The following is a 16,732-nucleotide window of genomic DNA, read 5'->3' on the forward strand; positions in this document are numbered from 1 at the left end:
AAAAGTAATAGGAGTGACATTTAAATTTCATTTCTTTAGGAACAGGTGTTATTGGAGAGAGTACCGCTCGCGAGTAGCAAACTTCTTTTTTTTATTGGAGAGAGTACCGCTCGCGAGTAGCAAACTTCTTTTTTTCCATTCCAAATATAACTTTCTAATAAACTGTTAAGTATCAATGATAGGTGTCATAACTTCCAATTTGATTTTTTTCTTTAAAAATAATAATTAGCTTGTTCACCATTGGTATTTCTACATTTAGAAGTTCAATGAAACTATTGGCTCTATGGATGTGACTTTCATCTCAAAGACTAATCTAACTATCATTGATTGAGGATATATTTTTGAGGAAAAAAAGACTTTATTACGTTATGACAGCAGCTGTTTCGTATTATAAACAATGTAAATCTCTAGTATGCAAAAATCCTTGATTGGAAACTAAGTGATCATATATAAGCTGTTTACTACTAAAGATATCCCTGCAGTGTTAAGCTGGGGAGTCAGACAGGTTACTGTATTTATTTCTTTGTCTGGCTTCAGTGCTATTATCTCACAGATATGCTCTGACTTCTTTTTGTGCATTTTTGGTTCCATCTTCTCCAAGTCCAACTGCTATCATATTAACTAACTCATCAGAAAAGGCCACTGGTAAAAAAAAATCATATTTTAATTTTCCATAATCAAGCACTGATAAGTGATCAAAAATGTAGTCTAGTAATTGTTATATCAACATCACTTATTGCACTTCATGTGACAGGGATCAATGGAGGGAACATCTGGGGATTTAATAGAAATGTTGGAGCCAGTCACAGAAGTAATTCTCAACTGAGAGAGTCTATTCACTAGAAAATCAATATCAGAAATCTGTGAAACAAATAAAAAACAAATTCATACACTAGACCTTTCTTTCTATTACATATATCAGATAAGTAACAATCCATTCTAATTCCAATTACTCATTAAGTCACTCCCTCTATCTTGTCCTTATAGAATAAAATATTGTTCTTCTGTGCAATAACTATCAAGCAATTTTAAACTTCTTTTTCTCAAAGGATTCTCAACCTTGTTAGTATCTATGAAGAAAAAATCCCACGCTTGTTTTCTTGAGAAGTTTAGATTTACTTGGAAACCTTCTTTCAACTATATGGAAGGCTTGTAATTAAACCATCATCGTAATAGAGAGTAGTACCAGATTTATATTCCAAAAATTGCAGTTAAATTATTTGCATTGTCTGGTACTTGTGAAATTGCCTCAGTGATTTGATAGCTTTCTACACTTAATGGCACCTCTGAATTAGTCATCATTATTCCAACTTAAATATTTCGTTCCTCTTGCTTTTCTAACATTTTTAGAACATAATTGAACCATAAAGTGAATTGTTTTATTTAAATATTTCTGAAGCATACTCTAGCAATCTGATAAAGGCCACATTTTTTTTCATGTTCTTAGCCCCCTCTTGTGGTCAAGGAATAATTTTTTAATACATTTACTAATGCTTCCTGGCCAATCAGAATTTATACAAATTGAAAACTTTCAGCCACCCACAACTAAACAATCCAAAGCTGCAGAGCACAAAAAATAAAAAATAAAACCACAGATTGTTATATTCTTATGTTTTCCATCAAAGTTAAAAAAACAAACCTCCATTCTTCCTTATTTTAACTTGTCTCCAACAACCCTCTTCCCTGTCATTTACCAATAAGGAAGTCTCAGAAATGAGACAGATCTTCAAAAAGGTATAAAAGGCTGTGACTGCAAAAAGCTTCTTTTAGCTTAATAAAGATAATAACCCTACAAACTGATTAAGAGTAATATGCACTTCTTATTATCTGTTTAAAAAATAAAAACCAAAATGGCTGCTATTTAAACAGCAAAGTGATTTCAACCCTGTCCCCCAGCTGCTCCTGAAGCTTCTTGCAGACCATTGTTGTATGGAGGGTCTTGTGGGGTGATACTAAGACTATGCCTAACCTGGGAGAGTCATATAAATGAAAGGAAAATGGTTCCCTTATTAGTAGTTAAAGAAATCTTGGTCCAGAGGAAATCCCACCAGGCTGATCATTCGGCCATTTTCAGGAAGGTCAATTGTTTGAGGATATATCACTCACTGGGGGAAAAAGACTTCATTAAGTCACAACAGCAGCTGTTTTGTATTATAAATGCTAGATACTTGTTCTAACTACAGTGGTTTCCACCAAGGTCCTCTGTTCCAACGGGAACATAGATTTAATCCTATTGGTCGAAGGGTCTGACAGCTCCCTATAAAAGGGCTGGTGTCAGACTTAACCTTCGCTGGGTTGTTCTCACTTGTACTTAATAAAGAGGTGTTGTTACCGTTGAGCCTATGTGTGCCTATCCATTACCTAATCTAACAATAAACATTGTAAATGTCTAGCATGCAAAATCCTTCCTTAGTAAGTGAACATATATAAGCCCTTTACTACTAAAGATACCATCCACAGTATCATACTGGGGAGTAAGGCAATTTCACATACTGTACACAATTTATTTCGTGCCTGTATTCATTGTTATTATCTCACAAATATGTTCTGATTTTTTTGGGTGCATTTTTAGCTGCAGCTACTCCATCTCCACCTCCTATCAAAACAACTATCAAAACAGCCATCACGCCAGAAGTGGCCCCTAGTAAGAAAATTCACACTTTTATTTTCTATAAGAATGCACTGATGAGTGATCAAAAATGTAGTCTAGTAATAATTGTTATATTCACATCACTTATTGCATTTCAAGTGACAAGGATCAATGGAAGGAACATGTAGGGAGTCTTGGGGGGGGGAGTTATAAGCCGCTTGGAGAGGTAATTCTCAATCAAATGAGAGAAGATTAACAATATTCTATGAATCAATGTCAGAATTCTATGAAACAAATAACTAAAGTTATATCTGACAACAACACGTTTTGTATCTTCCCATAATTTTTCAGCAAAAATTTATTGTCAAATTATAAAATAAACATAAACTATCTTATTTTTTTTCAAATAAGAATGTTATATACAAAAGGATATATTAAAATAGATGCACGAAAGCTGACCATTCTTCATGACAGAGAACTATATACTTGCCATATGAACCTTCTTTAATTAATTTTGAATACACACAGAGAGAGACAGACATACATACACACATACATGTATACTCATACATATATTTACAAACACACACGTACACATACAGCGAAATTTTCCTTCTCCACAGTATAACATTGAAGGAAAAGTTTATATGTATATAAACTTAGTACAAGATCATATTTCAGTCACAAATATGAACATACATCAGTAAAGAAAATGAACTTCATGAGTAATGTTAAAAGGTTATATGCTAATATTAGTTCTGCAAATACTAATATAGAAATATCGTTAGAAATGTCCACAGGTTCAATGTTTTTTCTCTGGATATTTTGCCCCTGCAGCGTTATACTGTGGGGGAAAGAAAATTTCGCTAATTACCAGTATATATCATTTTTAGTGATGAACTGTTGTACTGTTACCCCAAAACTGGGAGTAATTATGCTCCACTATAATTAACCAAATTATAGATTTTATGCCTTATTTCTTTTCTTTAATGTAACTATTTCACATGATGCTATTTCACACTCAGAAAAGTTGCCTGCTAAGTCTGCATAAGAATTCTAAAGTTTAATATTATGAACTATGAATACTATTTAGTAACGTATATTATGTTTTTCATAAAAGAAGTTTATACTAATCTTAATTAATTGGCAACATTTTGAAAAATTGTATCAAATGCCTCATTATTTCCAGTTTCACATTCAAAAACATGGATTCTGACTCATCTTTCTCAGATAAATCTATAAGACTGGTCAATGGAAACAATATGTGTGAGGGACGTGTCGAAATCTTACGCAATGGATTGTGGGGGACCGTCTGTGATGACTCCTGGGATATGAACGATGCAAAGGTCGTGTGCAGGCAGCTCGGTTGTGGACATGCTAAGAAAGCATTTTCAAGAGCTCACTTTGGTCAAGGCTCAGGAAACATAACTATGGATGATGTGAATTGTAATGGGAGTGAAGACAGATTGGAGAAATGTTCTCATAGAGGATGGTTCAGTCATAATTGCAACCATGGAGAAGATGCTGGTGTCACGTGCTCAGGTATCTTCTGAAATATAAGGACACAACAGGAATGAAAATGCAATGTGTTTACATATTTTTCTTCCAATGGAACAGGTTTAATGTTTTGAATGTATGTATGTATGTATTTGTGTTACAACCCCTGGTATGCCCAAATATGGGAGGGAGCTCACTACTCCCCCTTTCTGTCCTTCGGCTCATTACAGAAGACCATCCAGGCAGAAAACCATATTTTTATTTTTAATTTTGCCTTTACAACACACACACACACACGTGTGTGTGTGTTGTATTTGTGCTGATAAATAAATAAAGGGAGGCTAGTATGGGTCCATTTCAAGCTATTTAGCTCTCATCAGCTAGCCATACCCTTACTGGGATTTGAACCTGGGATGTGTTACATATTAGGCAGATTTGTTAGCCACTACACCACAGGCTCTCCTCCTTTATCAGCTAAGGTTGTAAAACAAATACATACATACATACATACATACATACATACATACATACATACATACATACATACATATTCATATTCATATTCAAAAATGTTATACATATCTTCAAATAAAGGGAAAAAAGCAGCACATAGACCAAACAAATCCAGTTTAACATCTCTAATGGGCATGTTCCTCAAACAGAATATTAAGTTGTAATCCTTAGGCTTGTTATAATGAAAAAGAAATAAAACATTTTTTTAATCAGACCAATATATATTAGTTTTGAGATGAGAATGCAGTAGACACAGTGTACGTGCCCAAATGCTGCTATTAAATAGATTGGCAGTTGGCCAAATGAATCACTGTATCCAAAGAAAGCTCATGGGTGACTCAGGCTTGGAGGGAAAGTCTATTCACCTTCATTTGAAAGGTCTTGAGCACCACAGGGATCTCTTCCCTTTATTAACTGACATTTTAATTAATAACCTGGTTGCAGCAGTTGGGATAACGCTGATAAATTTTGGCAGACGAATAAGACTAATTTCATTTAGCAGGTATAATGTTCTCTGTTTGTCTCCAATATTAATCCCTTTGTATTTATATGTTTCATTGCTTGATTAAGTTTGTTTTCTTAACAGGTTCTCCTACACCTGCTCCTCCAGTGATAGAGACCACCCCTAGTAAGTCTGCATCTGAGATCCTCATTTGTTAATTCAGAGAAATGGCTATTGACATTCTCTGTATCATTCATGTTGCACATATGTTTTGTAATAACAGACAATCCATTTAATTCAAGTCTTATTAATAATTGCAATGAACCACCTGTTGACACTGGAGAAACAAAGCAGAAGCAATGAATGTTACCTAAAAAAAACTGCCCTTCAGGCTCCGGAAACAGCAAAAGCATGAAAAAGAAGCTCAGACTGACTTCCTCGTAACTTTCTTCTGATAGCATCTGAAGGAAGGAAAGAGAGCAAAGTTCAGTCAGGCCTTGAAGACTGATATCAGCCCTATAGGATGAAACAGATTGAGAAACCAACTGGGACTGTAGTGCTATAGCTACATACACAGATTCTTGAAAGCCTGACGAGAATGTGTCTCCTCTTCCTTATTATACTGAATTAGGGAGGAATCAGTGCAGGGGTGGGTTCCTGCCAGTTCAAATCTTCCATGCCGTTTAGAACTGGTTCCAGCTCCCTCTCCCTGCCCGTCTACACCACGCTTGCTCCGCCCACCACTCAGTGATTGGCTGGATCACCAAACGTCCTGCCCGCCTCTAAGAATCCTATCTAAACCCTAAAATCTTAAAGCTGTGAGGTTTGAACATCCCTGGGGTTTTTTTTTCTAAAGGGTTAGGGATGCAAGGGTCTTGTAACTTGACAGCTTTAAGACTTGCGTGCTTCAAATGCCAGAATTTCTGAGCGAACATTATGGTTGCTAAGCAAGAGCGTTGTTAAGTGAGTTTCACCACATTTTACAAGTTAGCCACGCCCACCCAGTGACATGACTGCCAAGCCACTCCCACTCAGTCACATGGCTGGCAAGCCACTCCCACCTGGTCACATGGCTGCAAGCCGCTCCCACAAATCAGGCCACACCTACAGAAGAGGTTCTTAAAAAAATTGAAACCCACCACTGAATCAGTCTTACCTTTTTTCCCTCATCCTTCCTTTTGAAGTTTCAAAAACTGAAAGGATGCTTTTGTTCATGTAACTGTCATTTTTACAGGTAGTCCTCAACTTACAACCACAACTGAGCCCCAATTTTCTGTTATTAAGTGAGACATTTGTTAAATAGGTTTTGCCCAATTGTGGATAGTTTTCCCCAAATCAGACTATATTGGGCTTTACCCCCCAGCTATTTTGCTTCACATGTTTATATATATACTGTGTTTGTGTGTGTGTGTGTGTGTGTGTGTGTGTAGCAATAGCACTTAGACTTATATACTGCTTTACAGTGCTTTACAGTCCTCTCTAAGTGGTTTTCAGAGTTAGCAAATAGATATTTATACATCTATAATAGTGATTTTGTTTGTGTGTTATTTCTTTTTTAAAAATCTTAAATCATTGCACTGTACTTGCCTTGCAGATTCTCCCAATTAATTCGGTTTAAAAGTAAAAAAATTTATTGATGCTATTGCCTTTTAATTTTTTTCTGAAACATCAGCAGGAAAGTAATTCTTGATCTTATTTCCTATAAAAAATGAAATTAACTGCAGCATGGGAAATAATTCTTAAAATCTACAAAGTTTCATTTGCCTTACATGCACAATATTTGTCTTTGTGTTGTCTAGCAAATCAATGTGGAGGGCAGCTGACAAATGGTTATGGATCCTTCTCTGGACCTTATTATCCTGGAAATCACACCAATATGACCTGTGTCTGGAAAATTCTAGTGAGGCCCCTTGAACGCATAAATTTAAAGTTCTCTTCTATTAAGTAAGTTGAAAGATCTGTTTAACTATTTCCTTCTATATGCTTAATAAATGTGTTTTTGGCTTTGTAAACGACTAATACATTATCGGGGTACATCAGCAAATAATTATTATTCAAGAGTGAACCAGACTGAGTTAGCAAGGCATAATATACATTTGGGATGAAGCAATCAACTCAATATTTAACTGAATTCAACACAGTTTGACTGAGATAATGTCTTTACGATTTTAAATATCTCCCTTAAAAGAAACTCTAAGTACGGTACTCCTTTTGGCTTAATGTGATTATTTCTTCCTTAAATGATTTAACACAATTTGTTAAGGGAAGTGTACCACCCAACTTTATAACCTTATAATCTATTTTGGCCACAGTTGTTAAGCGAATCATTGCAATTAAGTGAATCATTTGGTCATTAAGTGAATCCAGCTTCAACCGTTGGCTTTGCTTGTTGGAAGCTGTCTGGAATGGTTACATATGGCAATCACATGACCCTGGGATAGTGCAACTGTCATAAATACATGCCGATTGCCAAGTGCCCAGATTTTGATTGTGTGATGCTGGATTCGGCAACGTTTTCAAATCCAAGAACCAGTCATAAGTCCCATTTTTTCAGTGCCATTGTAACTTTGAATGGTGGCTAAATGAATAGTTGTAATTGAGGACTAGTGGTTAGGGCATCAAGCTAAAAACTGGGAGACCGTGAGTTCTAGTCCTGCCTTAAGCATAAAGCCACCTTGGGTCAATCATTTTCTCTCAGTCCTAGGAAGGAAGCAGTGAAAAAAAATCAATTCTGAAAACAGTTTGCCAAGAAAACCACAGGGACCTGTCTAGGCAGTCTGTTTGTTGTTGTTTTTTTTTGTTGTTTTTATTGGATTTATATGCCGCCCTTCTCCCAAAGGACTCAGGGCGGCGTACAACATTAAAAAACACACATCCCGAAAGTTAAAAAGAAATTAAATACATATCCAAAAAAACAAACACAATTTATAGGACAATACATTTAAAAAATGAGTTAAAATTAACAGGCCAGGCCGGCTTGCTGGAAAAGCCAACTTTTTAGGGCGCGTCGGAAGGACCGGAGGTCAGGGATTATGCGAAGCTCCGGGAGCAGCTCATTCCAGAGGGAAGGCACTCCCACAGAGAAGGCTCTCCCCCTGGGGGTCACCAGCCGACACTGTCTGGCCGATGGCACCCTGAAGAGGCCAACTCTGTGGGATTGTAGTGGATGGTGGGAGGCTACTGGTGGCAGTAGGTGGTCTCGCAGGTACCCTGGGCTGCCTTAAGCATAAAGCCACCTTGAGTCACAGTCACAGAAAATCAGTGATTGAATGGAAGAGGAAAAAAATGGTGGCATAGTAAGAGATAAGGAGTGAAATATTTATCTATTTCTGTACAGCTTGGACTGTGATAAAGAATATGTTGAGATTTATGATGGATTCCGATATGGTTCATATCCACTTGGAAGAATTTGTTCTAGCGCCTATCTCAATTATACCTATTCATCAACTTCCAACATAATGACAATAGTGCTGCATAGAGATTCAGGTGATTCAGGAAATGGGTTCTCTGCTCGTTTCCAATCTACTCCACCAGGTAAGGTTATTTATGTAATTCATTTAACCTGTATCCTGTTAATGATGTAATTTAGGGATTCAATATTGTTTTAAACTAACTTCTATTTAGTTTTATACTGTGTAGGGCCATTGGTTCATATGAATATTTCAACAGCCTATCTTCATGAACAAAATAATCTTTATCATCTTTGAACTTTCTGAAACTGAATAATATTTAAATAAATGAAACAAAACAATATAACAATGCTATAATTAATTAGAAGAGGCATCAGATGCAACAGAGAAGAACGCAACTAATTTAATTTAATATTTAAACTAGGAGAATCAACAATGTTTTAAAATGGTGCTAGACTACTGGCAGTGTACCAGTTGTATCGAAAGCTTCCACAGCTGAGATGGCATAATAGAACATATTTTCTCTAGTTGTGCCTTATAATGTATTTAAAATGCTTGGAGAAATGCCTTTTTTAAAAGTTCAAAAATAGATAAATGGAATGCAGATCTTATTTTCAAGTCATTTAGAATTTCAAAAGTAAACCTGAAAATCTTAAAAGAAGTATTCAGTACAACCCTTTCAATACTTGTATAATCCAGTTTGGTTGTACAAAGTTTGTTCAACAGCTATACTTATTATATTTCAGTAGCAGCCTCACTATATGTAATCCAATCACATACCTTCGTAGCATAGAATACCCAACCCTTGTTCTCCCCATCTTACCCATTGCTTTTATGAGATTTCAGATTTGGTTCCAAAGCAGCCAATCACTGCTTGACACCAGATGACTGATGCAGGGGCCAGAAGGAGGTTGGAAAGAATGTGGGGATAGAGCCCACTATCTTCCCCTATGCCATGCAACCTATGGGTTTCTGGGAAGTATAGTTGGAAGTTGCAGTGGTTCTGAAGTGACCACAATTTCCCCAAATTTCATTCCCACAATTGCCACAGCACCTAGCATTCTGTAAATTAAGCCATTTGAGTTTCTTCAGTTTAATAGCTGTTGTCCTACGCACTTTCCAATTTCACTCAATTTTAGGTTACAAACAAACAGACCAAAGAGTTTTAGTAGTCTGCAGATTGGATGAAAGTAATAATCATCTCATGTTTAATGAAATTGTTTTATTGTGTTCACAGAAATGAGACCTACTACACCAGTTCCTACTTCTAAATATACAAGTAAGATATTATTTTTTCTCTGATATTGTTTAATTGATGAGCTGTAATGAGATCGTAGGTAAAGTTATCTAGGAATAAACCCGCAAATGTTGTACAAGTATCGTGGCATGGAGGTAGGAGGATTTAAATCCACTATATGAGATGAATCAGGCATGTTTATTTGCTTTGTAAAAGCTGGATTTACCTACCCCTCTCAGTTTGGATCAAAGTAGCAGCAGGCATATTAGAATAAAGTTTTCTCGAGTTTTCTTGTTCTCTTGTTCAAGACCCATTCATAAATTACTACTGTCATATTTAGTGTGTTCTCGGCGTGTCAAGAGTCTAAAATTTCATAATCATTTGAGTAGGTTAACGGGTGTCAAACTGATGGCCTATGGGCCGGATGAGTCATACACAGACCAGGTCCACCCCAGCTCTGAAAATGGGGAAAATGTCATGAAACAGTTCGTGATATGGCGAGTTTGACATCTGTGAGCTAGGAAGTACTTTCCTTCTCTGCAAAGTATTGTCTACCTAAGATTTAAAAATATTATGTTTTCACCATTTATATGTCTAAATCAAGCAACAGATTAAAGTCTAATAATACTATTAGATAGCCCAGCAATCATGAATATCATTTTGAATCAATTACAGCATTAGCCTAATGAAATGGTTCTATTCACAGACCAATGCTGCTATAATTGCTTAATAATTTAATGAATGTTTAATTCCAAATCAGCTTTCCTTTTACTTGGTTTCAAGTAAATCTTTCACCCCTCTTTAAACTGAATTTAGATTATAGGCTTACTCCTTTTTCCTACTTTACTTTTGAAATTTAGAATGAGAAATTTAGAAATTTAGAAGTGCAGAAGTTTGAACATCTATCTTAGCAGCCCCTTCAGCCCTTTTTCCTTCAGAAAATCTTGCATTTATTTCCTTTTTATGGTTTCTAGAGATATAATACCATAATATATATCTCATATAATGAATTTGACATGTGAGAAATACATTTCACATATAGTACTTTAATATGGTATTGTCCCATGTGTTTGTGTGGCAAGGATTCAAGCTGACCACAGTGTGTGCTCTGATTCTTGATCCAGATTTTTGAATTTCTTATTTATTTATTTATTTATTTAGATTTCTAAACCGCCCCCTCTCCCAAAAAGGGACTCGGGGCATGTAAACTTGTGAAGTTATCCAGCACTAAAATCCTAAACTAATAAAAAAAGAAAAATATTCTCATTATCATTATGTTGGTAGAAGAAGGTGGGTTAGTTACTGTAAATTGAACTGTTGAACCACTAGTTCGGTGAAGATATTCACCTTTGTTGTATTTTCAGATTCCCAGTTTGCATTACAGATGCAAGAACTATAACTTTTCTTCTTCAGAATCTCGGTTGTAAAATATATTTGTAAGAATCGGAAGCGTTCTGGAATCATTTGTACATAACTGATAGTCTTCTCAAAGCTAGAATGCCGGGACAACAGATTGAGGAAGGCTTAAACATGACATTTATCCTTTGACACAATTATGAAAAGATAGTAGAGATGAAGTTGTGGCATGATAAAGCAGTTTATTTCTTAGTTTTGACTGAAACTTAATATATGGTGACAATACAATACTGAGCTTAGTATTGTATTATGTACACACCATACACAAAGAAGTGATTTCAGATGGGACTCATCTAACATTATTTTGATTATATAGAACATGAGCATTTATAAAATGAATTGTTTAGCTTCTAGAGAGAAGTGGAATTTGACATTCTAATAAGGTAATAAAAGTTTCACTGAAAACAATTAGTTGTGTTAAGGCTTGTGATTTTCCATTTTTTTGTAGTTCAAAGGTACATGACTGTACTTCTCAGAACACAATGATCAACTTCTCTTACTGACATTAAGCACTCCCTCTCCCACTCTCCCTCCCTCCATCTCCCTCCCTCCCACTGTCTCTCACTGTCTTTCTCTCTCCCCCCTCTCTCTTCCATATTTCTGAAAAGATGAAAACTTAATAACTATTTCTGATAAACCCACTTTTCTATGCATTATTTGATTTGGATGCTTCTACTCTCAGGAAAAATGAAAGTCTCCTTTGCTGGCTAAGTAGAAGAGATATTTCTTAATTAGTTTATTTGGTCAGCAAGCAGATTCAATTATTAAAATAATAGTAATCTTTGGATGTATTTGCATTTTGCTTAACGTTTGTGTTATTATTTAGGACTTTCATGTGCTGATGGATTCATGCGTGCACGGATTAGCATACCCTATCTCAATTCACTCGGCTATAATGCATCACAGGTTTACCTGAATACCCTAGATGTATCATGTAGATCTCAAATTATAAGAGGTTTTGTTTATTTTGTTATACCATTCTATGGCTGTAACACAAAGACAAGGGTGAGAATCATTTGTTGTTCTTAAAGCTAATAATTGTTTGCTCTCTCTTCTTGTCTTAACTATTACTATAAGAAAATGTACTCTGGCTTGACTTTTAAATTGAACTGTTACAAACAATTATGTTTAATAGCAATATGAAATGTAAGTTTAAAGTTTATTTCAGATATTGGGTTTAAGAAATTCTGCTTAACTTTGAACACATTAACTGGATCTAACATTACAATTAAAATTTTAAAAGGGGGAATTTTGGAAGGGAGAAAAAAAATCAATGTCTTTGAGACTGATTCCCTACTTTATAATCCGAGGAAAAGTCAGGGTTGGGGCTGCTGAAATGTTTTGTAATGGGTAACATGGTTTTTGTTAACATCACTATTGTTACTATAATTCTAAAATAATAGTAGTCTTTAAAATGGTGACGTTTAATTAGTGTTTTTATGTTGCTACTGTTAATTACTTTTTCTTTCTTTTTGTGCTTTTTTAGGTGAAGAATGAGACAATAGTTTATTACAATGTAATCAAGACAATCAACTCTGATTATATCATTACAAGAAAGAAAAACTTTCAATTTCATATTATGTGTGAAATGAAGCAAAACACTATAGTAGAAACAATGTTTGTTGCCCAAAATGCTATTGACCTTACTGAAAGGCGTATTGGCCATTACAATGTGTCTCTGGCATTCTATTCATCATTATCCTTCGCCCGTAAAGTTGTGGGATCACCATACTACGTTTCACTCAACCAGAATTTATATCTCCAAGCTACTCTGCACACTGCTGATCCAAATATGTTACTCTTCTTAGACACATGTATCGCATCTCCAGATAGTAATGATTTTAGAACATTGACCTATGACTTAATCCGAAGTGGGTAAGTGTATATTAAATATGTAAGAACCCTAATCCAAGTTGCCACAAAGAAATCGCCATTGTGTCAGACACATAGATTCTGAATTAGATTTTCTGCTTATGTCATATTTCTTAACACAGTATAGAAAGAACTGCAAACTATAATGACTCATTTTCAAACAAAACAATACCAGGTGATGTTAATATTTCACTTAAATTATCGAATGTTAAGTGTTAATATCAAATTATAAAATTAAGAGTTAATATCAAATAATTCAATCACATATACAAAAACTAAGGTGAATAAAAGGATATTATGGGCTGAATGGATTGGTCACAAAATGTATACTAATGACCAAACTTTGTTTAGATTATGGTCAATTTCACATACTTTGTACAAAAATAGTTATTACTACAGAGCCATTGCCTTGCTCTCACTATACAGTCCGCTGTACTAACAACATATTACTTTCCCTCCCAAGTACATATCTTAAAACACTTTTACAAGCCCCAAATTTGGGTTTTATTTATTCATTTTGATATTCCAATATTGCAGTATATGCTTTTCCCATTGCTCTCTAGTGCATCTTATAATCATCAGCTTTAATCTAATGCAGAAATTTAGGAATTACATACATCATTATACTGTAATAAAATATTTGAAATAAGCATCTAGGCATACCTGACAACAATATTTTCTTTTATTTTTCAGATGCCCACGAGACTCTACTTATAGAAGCCTGCCCGCACCAACAAACAATGTAGTTCGTTTCCAATTCAATTCCTTTAAGTTCCTTAACATGCACAATTCAGTATACCTACAATGTAAATTAGTAGTGTGTAGAGCAGATGATCGTTCATCTAGATGCCACCAGGGATGCTTAATGAGAAAAAAGAGAGGCCTGGATGAGTCTCAGGAGAAGGTTAATGTTGTTGTGGGACCACTTAGACTTCTGAAGGATGAAAATGAAGTTCAAAAATAAGGATCTCCCCCATTTGACGATGTTTTCTGGTTAAAATGATGAAAGCTAGATAGATACCTAAAAAAATAATCATACCCATGTTACTCCATGGAGAAAATATTTCAAATCCACAGCTGAATACTATCTTTTATACAAGTAACTAAAAGCAAATGAAATATTAAAACAACTTTTTTAAGATCTTCAGAGCTCTTCATCAGGCAATATTAGGGGATGAGGGAAAGGAAAATTAGTCTAATCAGCATTTTACATAGACAAGGACTTTTCCTAAATGGCTGTGCAATTTGCTGATGCAGTAGATCATAACATAAACAGGCTGTTTAATTTTGTTAAGCACTTTATACAAAAATGCCAAAGTCCACTTGAGGTTTGTGTTCCTCATGATGAACCTTGAAAATCTTCATGTTAGCCTTGAAAATATTTGAGAGTCCATCAATAACACACTCTTAGTAAAACCATTAGAAAAAAGCTAACTTTTAAAACGTTCTTCATATGTTTTGTCATTCTTATTTTATTAAAGTCTGACATAGAATATATACCAATTCTAATAGTCAACCTACACAGAAAAAAATGTACCTGTATTTCACACAGGAAGGATACATACTAGTTGTATTTAATATCTAAATTGTATAAATCTATCATGTATTGTAAAATCCCTTCATGCTCTGAAAAGCAAAATTACTTCAACTATTTCTGAAAATGATTGTGGATTATTCTTCTTTCTCTCACACCAATGGCACTTTATGAGGCAGCTTCTGCTGTCTGAGAAGTTACATGATATATTAAGACTTGGTCAGACTTTTAATAAATTGAATAATTTGTTGAACACTAAAGGGGTCAATATAGGCCAACATGTGGTTTGCTAAACTAATGAGAGAAAGGATAATTTTTAAAGGACCCCTAAGATGAATGAGCTACAAAAATAAAAAGTTTTAGTATTCCATGCTGTATATATGAATACAAAAGCTTTGTCACTAAATTAATTTCAAATTATCGGAAATTGTATTTTGCTTCCAATGCATTGCAATAAAATTGCTATCTTTGCAAACTAAGAGTGAGCTTATTATTTTGGTACAAGGCGAACTACTTTTACAGAAAAACCAAACCTATGAATTACTATATGTATTTACTTTTGAAGATTTCTTTCCTGCTTTTATTTCATGAAACAGTCCCAGAGAAAGATACAACATATGTTAAATTTTACAAGAAATGAAAACAATTTAAAATAAAAATATTTTCACCATAGAAACTGTAAAAACCAGAAGAACCCTTATTTTGGGAAACCTAAGAATATCTACATCTTTAAAATAATAAAATGCTATTATGTGTACCAAAAAGATATAGTTCAGAAGAACTTCAGATTAAAAAGAAAAAATAAAGATTCAAAAGCCCAATTTGACCACAAGCTAGTGACGTGCGGTGAGGTTTATGGCTGGTGAGGCTGATGATGTCATCAAACCGCGTAGTTTCTCCGATCTCACGGGCACAGCCCGACCGGAGAAGTTTCTCTTCTCAGAAATGTCAGAAAGGGACAGGCAGGCTGACACAGCTCCACTGAGAAGACATTTCTGAGAAGAGAAACTTCTCCTTTCTCCTCCTTCCCCCCCCCCAACTCCCTTCTAGCACTGATGATGTTACCTAGGCATTTTTTGCATTGGGCGAGCCCAGGATCCTTGCAAGGGGAATGGGATCACATGTGCAGGAGGCTCCTTAGCGCCAACCTCAGATCAGCGCGAGCCGCGGTCCCCTTCCCCTGCACACGTGGTCCCATTCCCCTCCTTCCTGAGCCAACATGAAGGGGATCGCAGCTGTGCTGATCTGAGGCTGGCGCTGAGGAGCCTCCTGTACACGTGGTCCCATTCCCCTTGCAAGGATCCCAGGCTCACCCGATGCAAAAAATGTCGAGATCGGCACACTTGGGGTTGCTGCTGCGATGTCCAGGGAGGCTAAACCAAGGCGCGCGCCTCTCACAGCCACTTTCGCAGCTTCCCGGAGTAATTTTTTTTATTTTCATGATGAGAATGGTGAGGCTCTTCCTCCCCTGCCTCCCCTGACTGCACGTCACTTCCACAAGCCTTACAGGAAAGGATATATTTTGAAATGGAGACAAGCATCTATTGTGCTAAATGCGAACTGTAGCACAATGGGCAAGGAATTTCACAGACTTGTTATCAAGAATGGCTTTTTTCAGGTGGCAGCATGAAATTTCTAGCAAAGTAATCTTCTAAAAAATATCTACTGTCTCAGATATACCGTGTTTCTCTGAAAATAAGACAGGGTTTTATTTTCTTTTGACGCCCCCCCCAATAAGTGCTTGGCCTTATTTTCAGGGAGGTCTTATTATTTTTGAGATGCAGGAGATGAGGAGCATGGTCACCTCATGGCTGCTGCTGTGTTGCAATATTTGGGAGGGGCTTATTTTGGGAGAGGGCTTATTTTAGCACATGCGCTAAAGCCCGACTGGGCTTATTATCCAAGGAGGTCTTATTTGGGGGGAAACATGGTATAAGAGAGAGGGAATGATCTTCAGGTTCTAACTTACATACAGATTTGTAAATAGTTATAGTCACACCAAACACAGCTCAGCGTCAAATTGGAAATTGGTACAGCTCCTTCAGAACCAATATTGCTGTAATGCTTGGGTTATGCATTTTTCTGGCCAAGCTTAAGAGTGGCTCCAAGCACAGAAAATTGCTATAATCCAACATAGATTTAGACACTCAGGAAAACTTTTAAAGCTCAGGCAAGCTTTTAAAAATAAAGTGGAAAACAAGCATTGTTTCTTATGGAATAT

General features: G+C 35.8%; 1 protein-coding gene across 1 annotated transcript in view; it reads left to right on the top strand.

Annotated features, from left to right (window-relative positions):
- Positions 1-14,986, top strand: part of LOC309392640 (scavenger receptor cysteine-rich domain-containing protein DMBT1-like) — a gene marked incomplete at its 5' end in the record, with an annotated part of 33,702 nt that extends 18,716 nt beyond the window's left edge. Inside the window, 7 exons of the mRNA XM_081954070.1 lie at positions 5,187-5,228; positions 6,842-6,986; positions 8,380-8,576; positions 9,690-9,731; positions 11,932-12,110; positions 12,592-12,980; positions 13,671-14,986. Of these exons, the coding sequence (XP_081810196.1) occupies positions 5,187-5,228; positions 6,842-6,986; positions 8,380-8,576; positions 9,690-9,731; positions 11,932-12,110; positions 12,592-12,980; positions 13,671-13,941 (1,265 nt within the window). The 3' untranslated portion in view covers positions 13,942-14,986. The remainder of the gene's footprint in view (positions 1-5,186; positions 5,229-6,841; positions 6,987-8,379; positions 8,577-9,689; positions 9,732-11,931; positions 12,111-12,591; positions 12,981-13,670) is intronic.
- Between the last annotated feature and the right edge of the window lie 1,746 nt (positions 14,987-16,732).

This window comes from Natrix helvetica (genome assembly GCF_964273705.1).
Source record: "Natrix helvetica genome assembly, chromosome: 5".
Taxonomy (NCBI): Eukaryota; Metazoa; Chordata; class Lepidosauria; order Squamata; family Natricidae; genus Natrix; species Natrix helvetica.